The sequence below is a fragment of the Panthera onca genome, chromosome A2, assembly GCF_046562875.1.
Source record: "Panthera onca isolate mPanOnc1 chromosome A2, mPanOnc1 haplotype 2, whole genome shotgun sequence".
Lineage (NCBI taxonomy): Eukaryota > Metazoa > Chordata > Mammalia > Carnivora > Felidae > Panthera > Panthera onca.
The window spans coordinates 80,965,566-80,984,554 of record NC_138340.1 but is presented as its reverse complement, the minus strand read 5'-3'; the positions used below and the strand labels follow the sequence as shown (position 1 = coordinate 80,984,554).

Genomic DNA, 18,989 nt, shown 5'->3' with positions numbered 1-18,989 from the left:
TGGAAAAGCAGGCCAGGAAAGGGCAGCCTGTTTCTGACTTCTCTTGGTAATGAAGTAAAGAATTTGGTAGGAGTCTGGGGACTTGACCCCTTGGACCCTAGCTCTGCAATTTATCAGCTGTGTGACCTTTAGTGAGGAATTTAAGCCTTCAGGTTTTCTAAGTTCCTCACCTCTCAAATAAGGGGACTGGGCAAACTGATTTCTAAGATCCCTTCCAGCTCGTAAATTTAGTGATTGTTCTGGTGGTTGTTGACTGAGGATGGTTTATTTTCTTTAAAGTCACATGTCTACATGAAACACATTGTTTTGAAGTTTTGATATTTCAAACATTAAAATGGGGTTGGAAGGTTTCAGAAATCTGTCCTAGATTTCCCAGTTTATTTATGCTTCTGAACAGTCACATGTAAACACATCCTAAATTCTTTGACTAAGTAAATTAATCCTTATGTGCATCTTGTGAACTCTTGAAAAAGACAGTATCTCCTGAAGATAAAAAGCTCAAAGTGGATTCTTCCATTTAAAATTACAATCCACAGTTTAATGTGATGTTAATTAACAGAAAAGGAAGCAAGAAGAGGTTGAATATTGGCTTTGTTTTTAGTGAGAAAAAAAAATTAGTTGTGTGAGCAATCTCCAGCTGGTCGCACATGAGAACACAAGGTGTGATCTCACTGATTTGCAGTTGCATCACTGCTAAATATTGCCCTCAATACAAATATTTAATTTGCCAACCCCTTCCTGCCTCAAATCTAAGCAATCTTAGAAGGAACGTCTTGTGTATTTTAGGTTGGGTCCGAAAGTGGGACCACTTTGATGTGCCGTGTGCATCATGAAATGAAGTCGACTTGCACTTAAAGTCCAAACTCTATGGATTCCCCAAAGCAACAAAACTTGACAGTCTTGTCTTAATTGATTTTTTTCCCCCTCACATAAACTTCTAAACTGAATTAAACTACCACTGAGTCATCTCTTGACAGGTATCAAGGTATCAAGGCTAAGGAATCAAGGTAAATGAAGGCTGACTAAATTGTATTTTCCACTTTCAGAGTTACTGTAATTACATTTACCCAATTATTCTGAAACTCATTCAGTCATTAGGCGTAGGTTTGTTTATGAAGTCAGCAACTGACAGCTGTTTGGGTCTCATTAGGCCCTGTTCTTATGTAAATGTCTCTCATAAAAACAAAATTAATTTTCATTGGGTAACAAATGTTCAGTTCATATACAATATTATTTCTCTGAGCAGGTGTATATATAGTTGGTATTTCTGCTGAAAGTTGTCCTACCTAACATATATTCCAAAGTTAACAGACCTTTGATAACATGGGAACCACATTTGCTTGTATGCATTCAATTGATAGTTGCATATGCATCAGTCAAAGCAGCAGAACGAAGATTTGCCAAAAGGCAAGATGTTTCAAACTAAATTGCACTCCTTCTCTCCAGTGCTTGAGTAAAACATGGTATTTGCAAAAGTTTGAAATGAATATAATACACAAAATGATCAGGAACACCAAGGACAATAAATCAAATTTATCCTTATAGCAGAGCTTTTAAAAAGCTTTATAAATCCAAAAACAATGATAATAACCAGTTGAACACTATTTTTTTTTTGAAATGTAGTAATAATGTTTAGTTTAAGTATTAGCGGGAGTACTAAAAGAAACTATCTTATTGGGTTGTTTGTTTTTAAAACGTATGCTTACTTTCTTTACCTAGGGCTTGGAAAAGAATTTGGAAAAGCAGAATTCAATTATTCACTTACATGTACTTAAAGGCAAATAGCTGCAGGAATAATCTAATAGTGAGGCACACTGACTTAAAATTCTACTTAATTCTCCAACATGTAATGAGTACCCAATGTGTGGCAGGCAGTATTGGAACTGAAGTATTTAAAGGTTAAATAGATTTCCTCTCAAGTGTGTAATAAACATTAATGAGAATTGATCTTTTCTGACTATACTAAAACCTTCAACTCAGTGATACTATCTTTTAAGCAAGGAAATAATACTGTAACATACAATTTGAAGGTAAAATAACCTGCAGTTTTGGATTTTTGTTTTTTCTGGGTTTTTTTTTTATAAAGGACAATACTTTTTGGATACTCTCTAAGCTACATTAATTAAGAATAATAGTTTAGAACATTTCTGAGGATGATAAGACATCTCTAAAATATACTATATACTATAAAGATTACTGACCTAACCATCATAATTTTGAAATTCTATTCCACACGTCAATAAATAAAAAGCAACATTTTTTAAGTGATGAGGGTAATATACTTAATGATAAAATAATCATAAAGAAAAAGCCTCAGTATTTATGACTAGTATTTCAATTGATCTGTTGTTTTTTAATAATCTTGATAGGTATGCTTGGAATATCCTTGAAATTAAATAAAAGTCTTGACTGTATTCCCAGCAGTGGATATAAAGAAGCAGGATGTTAGAGAAAGCAGCAACTTGTCATACAAAGCATTAGTTGAGTATCCAGGAAATGGCTCACAGTTGGATATAAAAAAATCTGTGGAAATCAAATTTCAAGCATTTTATTCCAACTGACATAATGATGAATCCTTAAAAATAATCAAGTAGACATTCTTCTATAATTCAGTAATTCAACTAAAGGACATATAATAATAATTCTGGTTGTTATCTAACCAATTGTTTTTGTGTAGAGTCTAACTTTATTGTAAAATAATCTAAGAAGGGTTTATTTAGTAATTTTCTCTTTATAAAAGGGCTCTCGGAAGGCAGATGCCAAAGAAAAATCTAATTCTTGTCTCTCTCTTTCACTACTACTACATATCATCATAGAATCTTAGAATTCAAGAACTGCGAGGGACTTTCAAGATCATCTAATTAAACTCCTTTATTATACTCTGAAGAAATCAGGCTTGAAGAGGTTGTGAATGGTTAAAATCATGTGATTAATTAATCACTGGGAGGGATATTGAAAACTCAGGCCTTCTAATTTCTAGTTCAAGTTTCTTTCTTAGGCGAGCTTATCCTGTCCCAGGGCTTCAAATGTACTTGTGGTATTTAATTCTTCAACCCAAAGTACATTTTAGCCTAAGAAACCTCTTTTTTGAGCTCCACATGTGTAAGTCCAGTTGGCTTCTTGACATTTCTGCTGGGATAGATAAGTCTCTCAACTCTCTATCACAAAAACAGAACACTTCATTTCCTGTCCCCAATCCACTCCTTCTCCAGGCTTTCCCACCTCTGTCAGTGGTACAACCATCCAGCAATTTCCCTAGGCCTTGGATTTACAAGCTGTTTTTGAGTCTTCCCTTTCTACCACAGTCCCCACCCAGTATATCAGCAAGCTCTATTTGATTAAAATCTATTTCACAAATGATGGCTCTTGTCATGTCTGCCACAATCATACTCAAAGCCACCTAAACAGCAAATGCCTGAAACCCCCAATGTGATTTCCTGTCTTCACTCTTTTTCCTACAATCTATTCCTCACAAGGTGCCCGGAGTGATCAATCTAACACAAAATGATGTAATATTTAGGGGAAAAATGTGTTTTTTTCTTAAGCATTATCATGTATTTAACTTTTTCCCTAGTTACTGAGGCTTTAGCTTCTTGGGGGGTGATTTTTATTGTTACTGAAAGAATGTGAATAGAGGAAAAGAGTGTACATTAAGCTTTTGAAATAAAAAGTAAGGCTTTGAAGTGAAAAAACAGCCTTGAAATACAAGCTGTCTTGATATAGGAGTTTTTGGATTCCTGTATCCTTTCCTTCTATGTATGTCACACCCAAAGGAACCAGCTTATTGAGTTCTCCCATAAAAAGAAAAGTTGGGGCAAAAAGGGGGGTCAGAAAAAGCTAGGACACAGATGGTATTGTGCTAAGTGAAATAAGTCAGACTGAGACAGACAAATACAATATAATTTCACTTACCGTGCAATCTAAAATACAAAACAAATGAATAAACAAATAAAAAACAGAATCAGACCTACAAATACAGAGAACAAACTGATGGTTGCCACAGGGGTGGGGGTGGAGGGATGGGCAAAATGAGTGAAGGGGTGTGGGAGATACAGGCTTCCAGTTATGGAATGAATAAGCCATGGGAATAAGAGGCACAGCATAGGAAATATGGTCAATGGTATTGTAATAGTGCTGTATGGCCACACAGTTGCTACACTTGTGGTAAGCATCACATAATGCATAGAGTTGTCAAATCACTAAGTTGGGGGGGGGCGCCTGGGTGGCTCAGTCAGTTAAGCATCCAACTCTTGATTTCAGGTCAGGTCATGATCTCATGGTTTGTGAGATCAAGCCCTGCATCGGGCTCTGCACTGATAGTGTGGAGCTGGCTTGGGATTCTCTTTCACCCTCTTTCTCTGCCCCTCCCACTATGCTCTGTCTCCTCTCTCTGTCTCTCTCTGCCTTTCAAAATAAATACATAAAAAGCATTTTTTTTTAAAAAAATCATTAAGCTGTGCACCAAAAACGAATGTAACATTGTGTGTCAACCATACTAAAATTTAAGGTAAATAGGGACCGTCTGGAAATTAAATTTTCATTAGCCCTATTTTTGCAAATATCCTCAGTATAAAAGAAAGATCTGGGTCTTCTGATGACAAAGAAAATGCATCTTGCCATTGTGCTTAACTCTTCTTTGCATTCAAGCCATGCTAATAGAGGTAATAAAAGTGAAAGTAACAACCATATGCAAAGATGTCATCTCTCACCAAGTTTTCTGGGGAAGAAGCACTGTGACTCTCCTCCACTGCGTGAACTCACTAGCGTGGTAAATACTTGCTGATGTGAATTCTTGACAACTTGGCATACTTGGAAGGCATTCCTAAAAGAGAGGGAGGCAAAAATTAAACTCAGCTTCTGTTTCCTCCAGGGGCCATATGTTTACTCACTCACCATAAGTGAAAAAGGCCTTAGAGAAATCTAATGTCATTTTCTTAACCATGTGCAATATGGATGCAGTCCATGATTTTCCCTTCTCTGAGGCTAAAATATTTGGGAAATAATGGGAACAAGTGCCACCATGAAATTAAATGTCTTTTAATCCTAATCCTCACATATAAACATGGAAATGGATCAGGACCCATTTTTGTGACCTGTTATCATAACATTGGCATTTGGTAGAATTATTCTATTCACTGTGTTATTTATGCATTATTGCAATGTCAGATCTCTGTGTGTATGTATAAAGAAGTACACTTTATCCTAAGAAACTGTATTTTTGTATGTCTTTTTTTTTTTTTTAAGGTAAGACATGTCATATTCTTAATATGGTCTACCTACAAGTAAAGAGACTTAGAAAAGAACAGATGAAGATATATTACAGGGATAGAGAAGAAAGAGATGTATTTATGGAGGAAGAGGGTTAGAGAAAATAATATTCAAAACATCATCATCCTAGAGTATCCGGTCCTGAAGTTATTCCCGTTTCTTTTTTATTTTCAATTACCTTTTGGTATCTGCCAGTGCAGAATGTGGAAATCCTTATTGCTGCCTGTGTCAATTCTAAGTTATAAATAATATTGTTCCTTTTCAACCAAACCTAAACTTTTGAAACTGTAATTCTCTGCTTCCTCTGTAAAAAGAAGCCTACTCATCACAAGTGTTAGAGAAAACAGACTTACCTCTTGGACCAGGTGCCAGGTGAGGCCATGATTGGTTGAGTACTCCAGTTTCACCTGGTTGTCCATGTGTGGAGTGTATTTCTGGCCACAGCCCATCACCAAACTGAACTGAATCATATAGGATGCTCCTATCTGCATTGATTGTGTTTCCACATAGCGCATGCTTGAGGCAAGTTTAGAATCTCCGGTGAAACTGAAAGACAGGAGTGGGAATCAGAAGATTAAAACACGATGAGTTAAGGGAGAATTAAGCTCTTCATTTCATACCATACACCAAAATAACTTAAATATTTTTTAAATTTTTAAATTTTTTTAATTAGAGTGAGACAGTGTGAGTGAGCACATGGGGGAGAGGCAGAGGGAGGGGAGGGAGGGAGAGAGACAGAGATAGAGAGAGAGGGAGAATTCCAAGCAGGCTCTGTGCTCAGTGTGGAGCCCAATGTGGGGCTCAATCCCATGACTCTGGGATCATGACCTGAGCGGAAATCAAGAGTCGGATGCTCAACTGACTGGGCCGCCCAGGCGCCCCATACATCAAAATAATTTAATTTTACTTATTTAAATCTTGCCAAGCTCTAGAATGGATTTTAGTCAATCTAATAAATGTAATTTAAAATAATCTGCCCATCAAAGAAGCAATATATTTTTTAAACTTAATAGCTGGAGCTGTCAAATATATTTGAAAATGGGTACTCACTCATATATTGTTCATGAGTATAAACCCTTTGACTCATTAATCTCACTTCTTAGAATTTATCTGAAGGAAATAATCCTAAATTCAAGGACAGCTTTATAAAATATGATTAATATTGCAGATTTCCTTATAATAGTAATTGGTAACCATTTCAACATCAAACTACAGGGAAAATGGAATACTTAAGTAAACTGGTATAGCCACTTGACAGATTATCCATATTTCAAATATTTATTAAGGTAATAAAATCAAATTAACATGCTTATGAAAAAATACATTTTTTAAAACCCACAAAGAAATTCACGAGAATGTTTGCAGTGGCTATGTTTGGTGGTGAGAAACTAGACAGTTTACAACTTTTCTTTTGCATTTCTTAGTTTCCAAACAGTCTTCAATGTTCGGGCATTAAATACTGAAAACATCATGGTGTAGTTTTAATGACTGTGCCTAAAGTCAGTAGAATTTTACTGGGTACCAACCGAGTACTATGTAATTGTAAACTGTCTGAAGACAGGCACAATTACTTTTTTAGAGCAAGTTGCTCAAGGAATTTATAATCCATTAGAGGAGATTAAAATATGGACACATTTTCACTGTGGTTAATATGGGTAAATGTAATAAGGATTCCAGGGTTGACCACACTGGGGTTTGTCTGCCACAATATTTAGTACTGCCGCCCTAAAGTAGGTCCAGTAGTTCTGTGAGTTCTACTCATCGCAGTAGTTCCTGTGAGTCAGGGGGCTTAGCTGACATAGAAAAGGGAATGATGCAACACTCAGTGACATCTTTGAGGTATTTGATATTTTTTCTTATTTATCCTTTGCTGAATCAGCAAAATAAGGAGTAACTACACTGCCTTGCTTCTTGAAGACATTAACATGTTATTTAAAGATGTTGGGGTGCCTGGGTGGCTCAGTTGATTAAGCGTCTGACTCTTGACTTCGGCTCAGGTCATGATCTAATGGTTCGTGAGACTGAGCCCCACATGGGGTTCTGGGCTGACAGCACTGAGCCTGCTTGGGATTCTCTCTCTCTCTCTCTCTCTCTCTCTCTCTCTCTGCCCCTCACCTGCTTGCTCTTTCTCTCTTTCAAAACAAATAAAAATAAACTTATAAAAAAGATGTTATTTAAAGATGGGACATTGTCTATAAAGAGGATTGATATGGGTTTGGGCTCAAGGTTATAAAATGCAAGAAGCTTTTTCCTAAGTACTCTTTAACAGTTTTAAATTAAGCTTTTTTACACTTGGACAATGAATAGAGGAATAAAGTGTTTAAAAGCCCCAAACTCTGCTTTAGCTGAATGGTCAATAAAAGGAAGAGAAAAGTCATATTCATAATTGCTGGTATTAAATATCCAGTGTTTACAACTTGTTTATCATTAATATAAAGATGCCCATCCTTTGTTGATTCTAGGTGATATCCTCAGGCTGTGTTAAGCTAATATCCATGTTATCTTTCTTAGTTCCATCCTTAAAATAACTCTGTGAAGTAGGAATAATATCTCTAGGCAACAAATGTGGCAAAGGGGATAGTAAATGGTAGAGACTCAGTGAGAAATCAGCTTTGCCCAACTCTAAAACCACTTAACCAATATACTCTCTCTCTGTCCTATTACTATAAGATGGAGAAAAAAACAGTTTTTAATAACTTTCATATATAGTTAATTTAAAAATCATTAACTTTCAGTTACTGTGTAATGATACTTTGGTGTTAGAGATCTAAAACCATGATTGCTCCTGTGTGATATGCTACATAGGATGCAATCTAGAAAACATAAAGCTGCAGAATGCAATTTTTAGCAATATTACAAAAGAAAAGAATCAACACAGAATAAAAACACTAGTAAGCCCTATAGGCACAAACTTGTCTACATAAATTCCAGAGTCTTTTAAGTAAGAAAAAAAAAAAAAATCCTGACTGCTTCTCTCCATGAGAAATAAATGTTGCTTTTAACTTCAAGGGTTAAATGCACTTTCTAGTATGCTGTATGAGGAAGATAATTAGAGGCAGGCAACTAATTAGTCATTTGAATTGTTTACTTAAAAGGTACACTGTACATCCTGGGCATCTGGGAAAAGCCACATGGTGCAGGGCAGTACATGAGACTCATGGTCTGCAATCCACAGAGAGCCACTAGAACTTTCTCACCCATGTCCTGCAGAGTATTTCCCCACCACAGCATTTCTGAAATAATTTAAGATTATTTTCACAATCAGCTCCTTCTTCTCCTCAGAGATGGTTTCCTGTCCTTGCAATTCCAAGAGAAACAGAAAGAAATGCTGTATTTTGCATCTTTTTCATGGTTACAATCAACCATGAACCTGGTTCAAGATAGCAAGTACTCAAACCTGAGAAGTATGTGGTCTGTGAGCTACCCTCACGATAACTGCTTTTAAAGGTCCCAAGACACCAAGAAAGAAACAATATAAAAATTATATAAAAGGACAAGTCTAGGGGCACCTGGTTAGTTCAGTTGGCACAGCATGGCACTGATCTTGGTGTTGTGAATTTGAGCTCCACATTGGGTGCAGAGATTACTTAAAAATAAAATCTTAAATCTTGGAAAAAAGGACAAGAGTCTAAATGAAGACTGTTAAACAGGGACAATAAAATTCTTACTTAGAACTGATATCTGTTCCACTGGTAGTTGTGTCTTTTCTTCTTGTTTTTGTTGTAAGCTAAAGCTGAATGGATTTCTAATCGATACACCTGCCATACTTCATGGTGCCATATGATACCTATCCTGATGTCTTAATTGGAAGCAAAATAACACAAGAGAAGCACAGACATCTATGCCTTAAAACTCTGACCATTCATAGTAAGAGTTCACTCAGTTGTTTACCATCCATACTACAAGTTCACTCATGCTTTATTCAGGACTGGCTGAAAGCCAGTGATATTAGGTCAGCGTTTTCTCTCCTGAATATGCTGATGTTCTTACTCAGCTGGAGTTTTAGAGGAGAGAATTTCACAGTCTGCCATCCTTTAATTGATAAAACTGTTCCTCTTTGTTGCTTGTGTAAGTCAGCATAGGTTCACAAAGGTAAAAATGAAGCTGAACTCTGTAACAATCAGAGAAACAAAAAATAGTCCACATCACCCTTTTGGGGAGAAATTCTGGAGACAGAATACATTGGAAACCAGGAGGCTTAGTTTCATTTGTGCTGATCTGCAAGAGTGCCTCAAAAATAAAGGGACAATAAAAATGCTCCTGCATCTAATTACAAGATTTAATGAGAGAATGTGGATAATTCTTTCCACTAGGACAAGATTACCTCCCTGTGTCTTTTCATTCTACCACCAAGAAGGCTAGTAGGCTCTCTATTATGCCCCTGGTAAAATGGATAACACTATAATGTAACTCATGTTTCCATAGTTCTTTCTTTTTCTTTCTTTCTTTTTTCTTTCTTTCTTTCTTTCTTTCTTTCTTTCTTTCTTTCTTTCTTTTCTTTCCTTCTTTCTTTCCCTCCCTCCTTCCTTCCTCCCTCCCTCCCTAGTCAGTGCACATGCACACAAAGGGGGAGAAGGGCAAAGGGGAGAGAGAGAGAGAATCATAAGCAGGCTCCATGCTCAGCACAGAGCCTGATGTGGGGCTCAATGTGGGGCTTGATGTGGGGCTTGATCCCATGAGCCTGGAATCATGACCTGAGCTGAAATCAAGAGTTGGATGCTCAACCAACTGAGCCACCCAGATGCCCATTTCCATAGTTCTATACTTAGTTCATAGTATAGTTCCTTTGCCTCCTCCTCTCTTGTTAATCTCACAGATAGCTGAGGATCTGTTTTCCTGACTAGGTTGGAAGCCTCTCTGCAAGAGGAGATCATATCTTGTTCATCCCTGTATCCCCTAAAGCACTCAGAACCTTCTGTACCTCACAGAAGCACCCCGTGTTGTTGCAGGACATCATGGTTTTCCAACAGCTAGGTTACTTTATTTATTGAGTTGAGGCCATTTGGAAGGCTATCATGGATCCTTAACACTGTGTAATGGAGATAAAAAAAAACCCAGAGGCTGAGTTGCTGACTCCAGGGTCACACAGTTACTAAAAAGCTAGCAACTAGGCCTTCTGATCTCTACTTTGATGTCCTTTCCTCTATACCATGTCCATTAAAGGCACTTAAAGAATGTTAAATAAAATGAGCACATGAGTGAGGTTTCTCAATTGGGCAGAAGGCAAGTTTTACAAAACCATAGTTCCTTACATGCGGTAATGAACACAAAGTTTTTAAGTTATTCTCACTTAAAGAAATCACTCTTCCTGCATTTCCCCAGAAACTCTTTCAAATCTCCATAAAAAAGGTTCTTTTATATGAAAGGCAGATACACATAGCCAACACAAAGTGAGAGAATACCCCTCTCTCCCCCCCAACACAAAGTTCCTTCAAGGCAAATTCACCTAGGGACTGAGCCATTTTCAACAATTGATCCCATTTCTTTAAGAATAGTTTGATAAATTAGACAACGGTGTCTGAAGTCTCACTACCAATATGCCACAAGAGAAGACAATGCACCAGTATTTACATTTCTTAAAAACTGAAGCAATACTCAACTATTTTCAAGGACCCCACAGAGAAGAATACCTCTGCAGGGCTCATTTCCACAACAGAAGAGCAACTCAAAGCTGGTTTTGGTTGGATGCCATTCAAAAGTATATTCATCTGCAAAACGACATGTAAATGAATCTAAGCCTCTCTAATATCATCTCTTCTTGGGTTTTGTTTTTGTATCAAAGAAACGTTTGCTGGAGTTGACAATCTTGTTGATATTACGGAATTAAAGGAGGCATTTTTAATTTACTTGTTATTTCTAGAATGTTATGTATCAAAACAGAAATAACCATGCTATCTTAGTGGATTATACAAAGTTTACATTTACTGGAAACAACAATCTGACAATAAAGAAGTTTTTGGTTTTTTTTAAGTAAAAATTTGCAGTCCAACTACCTAAAGATGATCACTGCTAACATTTTCGTATAAATACTTCCAGACTTCCTTATGTTTATACACACATAAACACTCACTTTCCTTTCTTTATTTTTTCTTTTTTTAAAGTTTCTTTATTCTGAAAGAGAGAGCCTATGCAAGGGGAGGGGCAGAGAGAGAGGAGAGACAGAATTCCAACCAGGTTCTCAGCAGACTGCACAGAGCTGTACGCAGGGCTCGAACCCCATGATCATGAGATCACAACCTGAGCCGAAATCAAGAGTCAGACACTGAACTGACTGAGCCATCCAGGCACCCTCACTTCTCTTTCTTTTAAAAAAATTATTACAAAATCATAATAAACCTGTTCTTTTTTTCTTTTTACAACTATTTCATTGACATCTTTCCATATTGAAAAAATGTTGAGAATAAGCCAATCTCCAATTATGGAACTCTCTGGAGGTTGCTTCCATTTTTCACTGCTATAAACAATGCTTCTATAATATGCATCCTTATATATCTTTGTGTACTGGTCCAATTATTTCCTTAAGATAGATTCCTAGAAGCAGAATTGCTGGGTCAAAGCAAATTTTAAAAATGAGCACTTACTGCGAAGTTGCCCTTCAAAAAAGTTGTAGTGGGAAATATAGCCTTCCAGTTATGGAATGAATAAGTCACAGGAATAAAAGGCACATCATAGTGAATATAGTCAATGATACTATAACAGTGTTGTATGGTGACAGACGGTAGCTATACTTGTGGTAAGGATAGCATAATGTATAGAGAAGCTGAATCACTTTGTTGTATACGTGAAACTAATGTAAGTAACACTGTGTGTCAACCATACTCAAATTAAAAACAAAATTAAGAGCTTGTGGATTTCGAAATAGCTAGGGCACTCCTTATTTTATCTTGTTGAATTGGCAATCAAAGGTGAGGCAAGAGGAAAAAATACATGAGGAATCTTTGAAATTCTTTTTTTACCCTTCCAACTATGTGCAGCCATGTACATTATTTACAGTGTAGTTAAGCAGGGTCATTTTAGGACTTTTAAAGGATCTTCAGGCCCACGGGTAGCTGTTGGTTACGTGTCCAGCTTTGGCTCAAGTCACGATCTTGCGGTTCATGACTTCAAGCCCCGTGATGGGCTCTGTACTGACAGCTGAGCCTGGAGCCTGCTTCAGATTGTGTCTCCCTCTCTCTCTGCCCCTCCCCTGCCGCAAAATAAATAAACATTAAAAAAAATGTAAGACTTTTAATCTTTGGAAATTCAATTACACATCATGGCAAATATATTAAAATACACCCACATCCATTATATATTTTTCATTACAAAAACCTCCAAATAGATTTTATAATTTTACCTTTAAATTTTATTTGCTACTAGTGATGCATGTAATTTATGTTTGGTTGTAATTATTCAGCACATTCAGGAATCTGACCGAAAAATTATTTCCAATATCATGAAATTTTATGAATATTTAAATTTAGCAGTTAAGGGAGTTAACATATATTGTGTTTTGTAGATATTTAATTTAAATTTATTAATCCTACTTTTGCAATTTGCTTATCGTATTTTTGAGATAATATTCATTTCCTCAGTTCCTGGACTTTTTCCAGGCCCCTGAAAAGCTTTGAGGCCCTGGCATGTGCCCAAAATGACTAATGAAAGAACTTCCTAGGAAGAGGCAGAGAGAATGTAAAGGTATTAGAAGAAGAAAGAGCTTGACTTGGTGGGAGTAGAGAGAAGGAAGACCACGGTGGTTGGGATGGTCAACTGGGCCAGGTCACCCAGGGCCTACCACGGAGATTTCATGAACTGCTGTCCATAGAAAGTAATTTTCTCAGCCTATTGAACTTCTGCTTCAACAAACCACACATACCATGAATCTAAATCATCAAATGTAGAATTCTCTGGTTAATTTCTTTCGTGGTGTGTTTACTCTCTTACTTCCAAAATCTCACTTAGCTACTACTTAGTCCAAATGAAGATTTTTTAGGGAAATCTAACTTTGGAGAAATAAATGACTTAAAAATCAACCATGTGGACATCAACAGGACATGAGTCTTGGCATATGGCTATTTTATTCATTTCTTTGGCAGGTCCTATGGCTTTGTCCTTCAATATATATCTTCAAGTGGTCCATTTCTCCACTACATCATTCTGTTCCTAGCATCATTATAAGCACATGTAGATGACACTGTTAGCCTCCAAGCTGAGCTCCTTCTACTGCTTCACCTGTTACCCTCTATCATCTGTTCTCCAAAAAGCAGCCACAATTATTTTTTAAATATAATCACATTATATTACTCCTCTGCTACAAATTATTTACTCACTTCCCATAACACTTAGGATAAATTCCAAAATTGCTATATTGCTATATAAGGTACTAATATAATCTATCTCCTTCCTGCCTCAGGGCCTTTGCTCTTGCTGTTCTCTCCACCTGTGATGCTTTCCTTGCACCCTTTTACATCATTGTCTTTCATTCTTCTGCTCTGTTCTAATGCCTCCAGGAGGGCTTTACTATCTTACCTAAAAAAGTTTCACTCTCCACTTATGCTACCTCACGTTCCATTCATTTATTCTCACAGCACAAACCACTTCCTGAAATATTATTATGCATGATTACTTGTTTACTGTTGTTATTCCCCTCCAGAATGTAAGCTCTGCAAATAAAAGACTTTTCTATCTTCATCTCTAAAGCCTACTGTGCTTCCTCCAGCACAAATAGTGCCAGTAGTGCAATCACTATCCAGTCAAATGTATAAATTAGTCTATCAGTGAATGAAAAACTTCATGTAATGAAATCCTTATGTTGAAAAAGCCTAAAAAGTAGACTCTATTTTAGAAAGTCATTTATAAATCTATTTAGGGGAATGTTCAATTATATTACCAGTTTGTTGGAGGCACTGATACTCCTGGGTACTGAAAGTACTCTTTAAATAGCTGCTGAAAAAAGCAGTAAGTGACTTTTCAGTTTGTTACTCAATATATTTACTTTATCTATCTGCTAAGCTTCCTGGAACAATCATTTACTGTGAAATGGTGGTTGAAGTGGCTCTTGGGAGCCACCTCACCCCAAATAGCTTCCTTCAGCACACAATTTAAATTGATTTACTGTTCTTTGTAATTGTCCCTGTAAGGAATAATCCCAAGAAAACTCTAGGCTTACTAGTAAACTATTTAAACTGACAAAATCTCTACAAAAGATATAGGTTGATGTTCAGTGAAAGAAAATCCTAAAGAAATTCACTTGGCTGTGTCTTCTAATGGAAGAAGCTGGTGGCATTGATAAAATTGAGATTGCAAATTCATGAGAACACTCAGGTTTCCCTGACTGCTTTCAACATTACTGAGAACGATTTTTGTGAGGAAGAAGAAAATGGCACAATATTACCAGCCCTGGACCAAGATCAGGAATTCTCCAAACTGCTTACCAAAAGAATACTAAGACCCCATAACTTCCAAGCCAAGGACCAAATCTTAAAGGGTAACTTCTTTAAGAACTCCTATGACTTGGCATACCACAGGTGTAAAGCCTTTTAGACTGAACATTAATAAAATTTTTGACAAATCAAAAAAAAATTAGGCTTTTCCAATATGAGGATTTCATTACATGGGACACTCACCCTAAAGCTGTTCTCTTCCTTTTATACCTATATTTTCCTGCATCTCCAGGGCTGACCATGCCACCTGGGGCTCGTGTGAAAAACCAGGCTTCCCAAGTCCTCCAGCACAACACTAAATACCACATAATGTTATCCTTTTTTCTCATGCCTGTTATTCACAGCTAATTTCACTTCTTGTGTGTTGCTCTTTTATTTTCTCTCTACTTTCAGGACAAACCTAAGGAAATATCTCTCCCTAAAAACTGACCCTAACATGACAAGTGCTATTTATTTTCTTGTATAAAGAAAAGGGAGAGCTTTTTCTTTCTTTTAAATTTTAAATTTATTTATTTATTTTGAGAGAGAGAGAATGCGCGACAGAGTGAGCAGGGGAGGGATAGAGAGGGGGAGAGAGAGAATCCCAAGTGGGTTCTATGCTGACAGCACAGAGCCCGACATGGGCTCCACCTCGCAAACGGTGAGATCATGACCTGAGCTGAAATCAAGAGTCGGACACTTAACTGACTAAGCCACCCAGGTGTCCCAAGAAAAGAGAGAGCTTTAATTAAAAAAACAAAATTAGACATAACAAGGAATGAGTAACTTCTGTTTTAACACCCATGAAAGTACCTAGGAAGCCTTTCAACATTTCTATGTCTCATTGGTCTCTAAATCTTCTTTTAATTAAATCTGCTTCTCCTCAAGCGTCATGAAAAATGAAAACTATAGCTTTTTTCTATTTTTTTTTACTTTTATGTTTTTCTATCTATTTTACTTTAACTTTTGCTAGTTTTTATTGAGATATAATTGACATACCCTGTTGTATTAGTATACAACACAATGAGTTGATATATGTATTTACAGTGAAATGATCACCACAATGTTTAGTTGACATCAAATCACTTCACATAGCTACAATTTTTTTTTCCTTATGAAGAGAATTTTAAGATCTACTCTCTTAGCAACTCTCAAATATACAATACAAGCATACCTTGTTTTATTATGCTTTCCTTTATTGTACTTCCCAGATATGTTTTTTTGGTTTGTTTGTTTGTTTTAAACAAATTGAAGATTGTGGCAATCCTGTGTCAAGTGAAGTTCTACTGGAGCCATTTTTCCAGTGGCATTTGCTCATTTGGTGTCTCTTTGTCACATTTTGGTAATTCTCACAATATTTCAAGCTTTATTATTATTAATAGATTTGTTGTAGTGATCTGTGATCAGTGATAATGATTTACTGAAAGCTCAGAGGATGGTTATCATTTTTTAGCAATAAAATATTTTCAAATTAAGGTAAGTACATTGTTTTTTAGATATAATACTATTTATTTCACACTTAATATGCTAAGTATAATGTAATCATAACTTTTATATGCACTGGGAAACCAAAAAATTCATGTGAGTTGCTTTTTCGAGATATTTGCTTCATTGTGGTGGTCTGGAACTAAACCTGCAGTGTATCTGAGGTATGCCTGTATGGTACTATTAACTCTAGTCATCATGCTGTATGTTAAACCCGTAGAACTTATTTATAGTATAACTGAAAATTTGTGCCTTTTGACCACCTATACCCATTTCATCCACTCCTGCCCCCCTCAGCCACCACACCACTAGTAATTACCAATCTGCTCTCTGTATCCGTGAGTTAGTTTTTTTCAAGGTCAATCCAAGTTACTACGAATGGCAGGATTTCCTTTTCTTTTCTGACTGAAAATATTTTATTGTACGTATAAACCACATTTTCTTTATCCATTCATCCATGGATGGACACTTAGGTTGTTTCCATGTCTTGGATATTATAAATAACGCTGCCATGAAACATGAGAATACATGTATCTTCTAAGAAAATGATTTCATTTCTTTAGATATATATTCAGGAGTGGAATTACTGGATCATATGGTAGTTCTATTTTTAATTTTCTGAAGAACCTCCATACTGTTTTTCATAGTGGCTGCACCAATTTACATGTCCACCAACAGAGCACAAGAGTTCCCTTTTCTCCACATCCTCATCAACACTTGTTATTTTTTGTCTTTGTGATACCAGCCATTCTAACAGGTGTGAGGTGTTATCTCATTGTGGTTTTCATTTGCACTTCTCAGATGATTAGTGATTTGTGCACCTTTGCACACCTGTTGGTCATTTGCATGTATTTCTTGGAAAAATATCTATTTACTTCCTCTGCCTATTTTTAATCATCTTATTTTTTTTTTTTGCCATTGAGTTGTATGTATTCTTCATTCATTTTAAATATTAACTCCCTGTTGGATATACGATTTGCAAATATTTTTCCCCATTCCATAGGTTGATGGTTTTCTTGGCTGTGAAGAAATCTTTTAGTATTATATAGTCTCACTTGTTGATTTTTTATTTTGTTTCCTTTGGTTGGTGTCATATCCCCAAAAATCACTGCAAAGATCTATGTCAAGATGCTTACCATCTATATTTTCTTCTAGGGGTTTTATGGTTTCAGGTCTTATGTTTGAGTTTTTAATTCATATTTTGAGTTATTTTGTGTATGGTATAAGATAGTGGTCCAGTTTCATTCTTTTGCATGTAGCTGTCCAGTTTTTAAATATTATTTACTTAAGGAACTGTCCTTTCCTCATTGAACATTCTTGGCTCTTTTGTAAAAAATGAATTTTTTTTAATGTTTATTTATTTTTGAGAGAGACAGAGACAGAATGCGAGTGGGTTAGGGGCAGAGAAAGAGGGAGACACAGAATCCGAAGCAGGCCCCAGGCTCTGAGCTGTCAGCACAGAGCCCGATGTGGGGCTCAAATTCTAGAGCCGTGAGATCATGACCCGAGCCGAAGTCCAATGCCCAACTGACTGAGCCACCCAGGCGCTCCTGAATATTTTTTTACACCCATGCATGGGTTTATTTCTAAGCAATCTATCCTGTTCTTTGTAGATCTATGTGTCTGTTTTCATGCCAATACCATACTATTATGATTACTGTGCCTTTGTAATACAGTTTGAAACCAGGAAGTATAATTCCCCCAGATTTGTTCTTCTTTCTCATGAGTGCTTTGGTTATATTGCTCAGATTGCTTTTGGGGTCTTTTGTGGTTCCATAAAAATTATAGGATTGTTTGTTCCATTTCTTTGGAAAATGTCATTGGAATTTCAACTGGGATTGCATTAAATCTGTAGATTGCTTTGGCTACTATGGGCATGTAAACAATATTAATTCTTCCAATCTATAAACATGGAGTGTCTTTGTATTTATTCGTGTCTTCTACAATTTCTTTCATCATTATCTTATTGGATTTCAATGGACCTGTCTTTCACCTCCTTGGTTAAATTTGTTCCTAGGTATTTTATTCTTTTTGATGCAATTGTCAATGGGACTGTTTTCTTAACTTCTCATTCTGCTAGTTCATTTTTAGTATATAAACAATTGATTTTTTATCCTGCAGCATTACTGAATTTGTTTACCAGTTCTTACAGTTTATTGGTGAAGTCTTTAAAGTTCTTACAGTTTATTGGTGAAGTCTTTAAAGTTCTTACAGTTTATTGGTGAAGTCTTTAAAGTGTGTGTGTGTGTATATATATATATATATACATATATATATATGTATATATATATATATATGTATATATATATGTATATATATGATATCATATGCAAATAGAGACAATTTTACTTCTTCCTTTCTGATTTGGAGTCTTTTAGTTCTTTTTCTTTTTTTAATTGCTCCCACAAGGACCTCTAGTACTATACTGAATAAAAGTGGCAAGAGTGAGCATCCTTGTCTTGTTACTGATCTTACAGGAAAAGTTTCAGCTTCTCACCATAAAGTATGATATTAGCTGTGAGCTTCTCAGATATGGCCTTTATTATGTTGAGGTACATTCCACCTATACCCAATTTGTTGACAGTTTTTATGATAAATGGATGATGAATTTTGCCAAATGTTTTTTCTGCATCTATTGAGATGATCATATGATTTTTATCCTTACTTTTGTTTGTGGTAGGTACATCACAGTGATTGATTTGCACAGGTGGAACCATCCTTGCATCCCTGGAATAAATCCCATGTAATCACGGTGTATGATTCTTTCAATGTATTGTTGAATTCAGTTTTCAAATATTTGGTGAAAATTTTAGCATCTGTGTTCATCATGGATAT

At 36.1% G+C, this 18,989-nt stretch overlaps 1 protein-coding gene across 1 annotated transcript in view; it reads right to left on the bottom strand.

The window, feature by feature from the left end:
- Positions 1-18,989, bottom strand: part of RELN (reelin) — a 524,459-nt gene that overhangs the window by 135,182 nt on the left and 370,288 nt on the right. Inside the window, exons 21-22 of the mRNA XM_078442541.1 lie at positions 5,622-5,814; positions 4,710-4,822 (exon numbers count right to left, since the gene is read on the bottom strand). Coding sequence (XP_078298667.1) covers positions 4,710-4,822; positions 5,622-5,814 — 306 coding nt within the window. The remainder of the gene's footprint in view (positions 1-4,709; positions 4,823-5,621; positions 5,815-18,989) is intronic.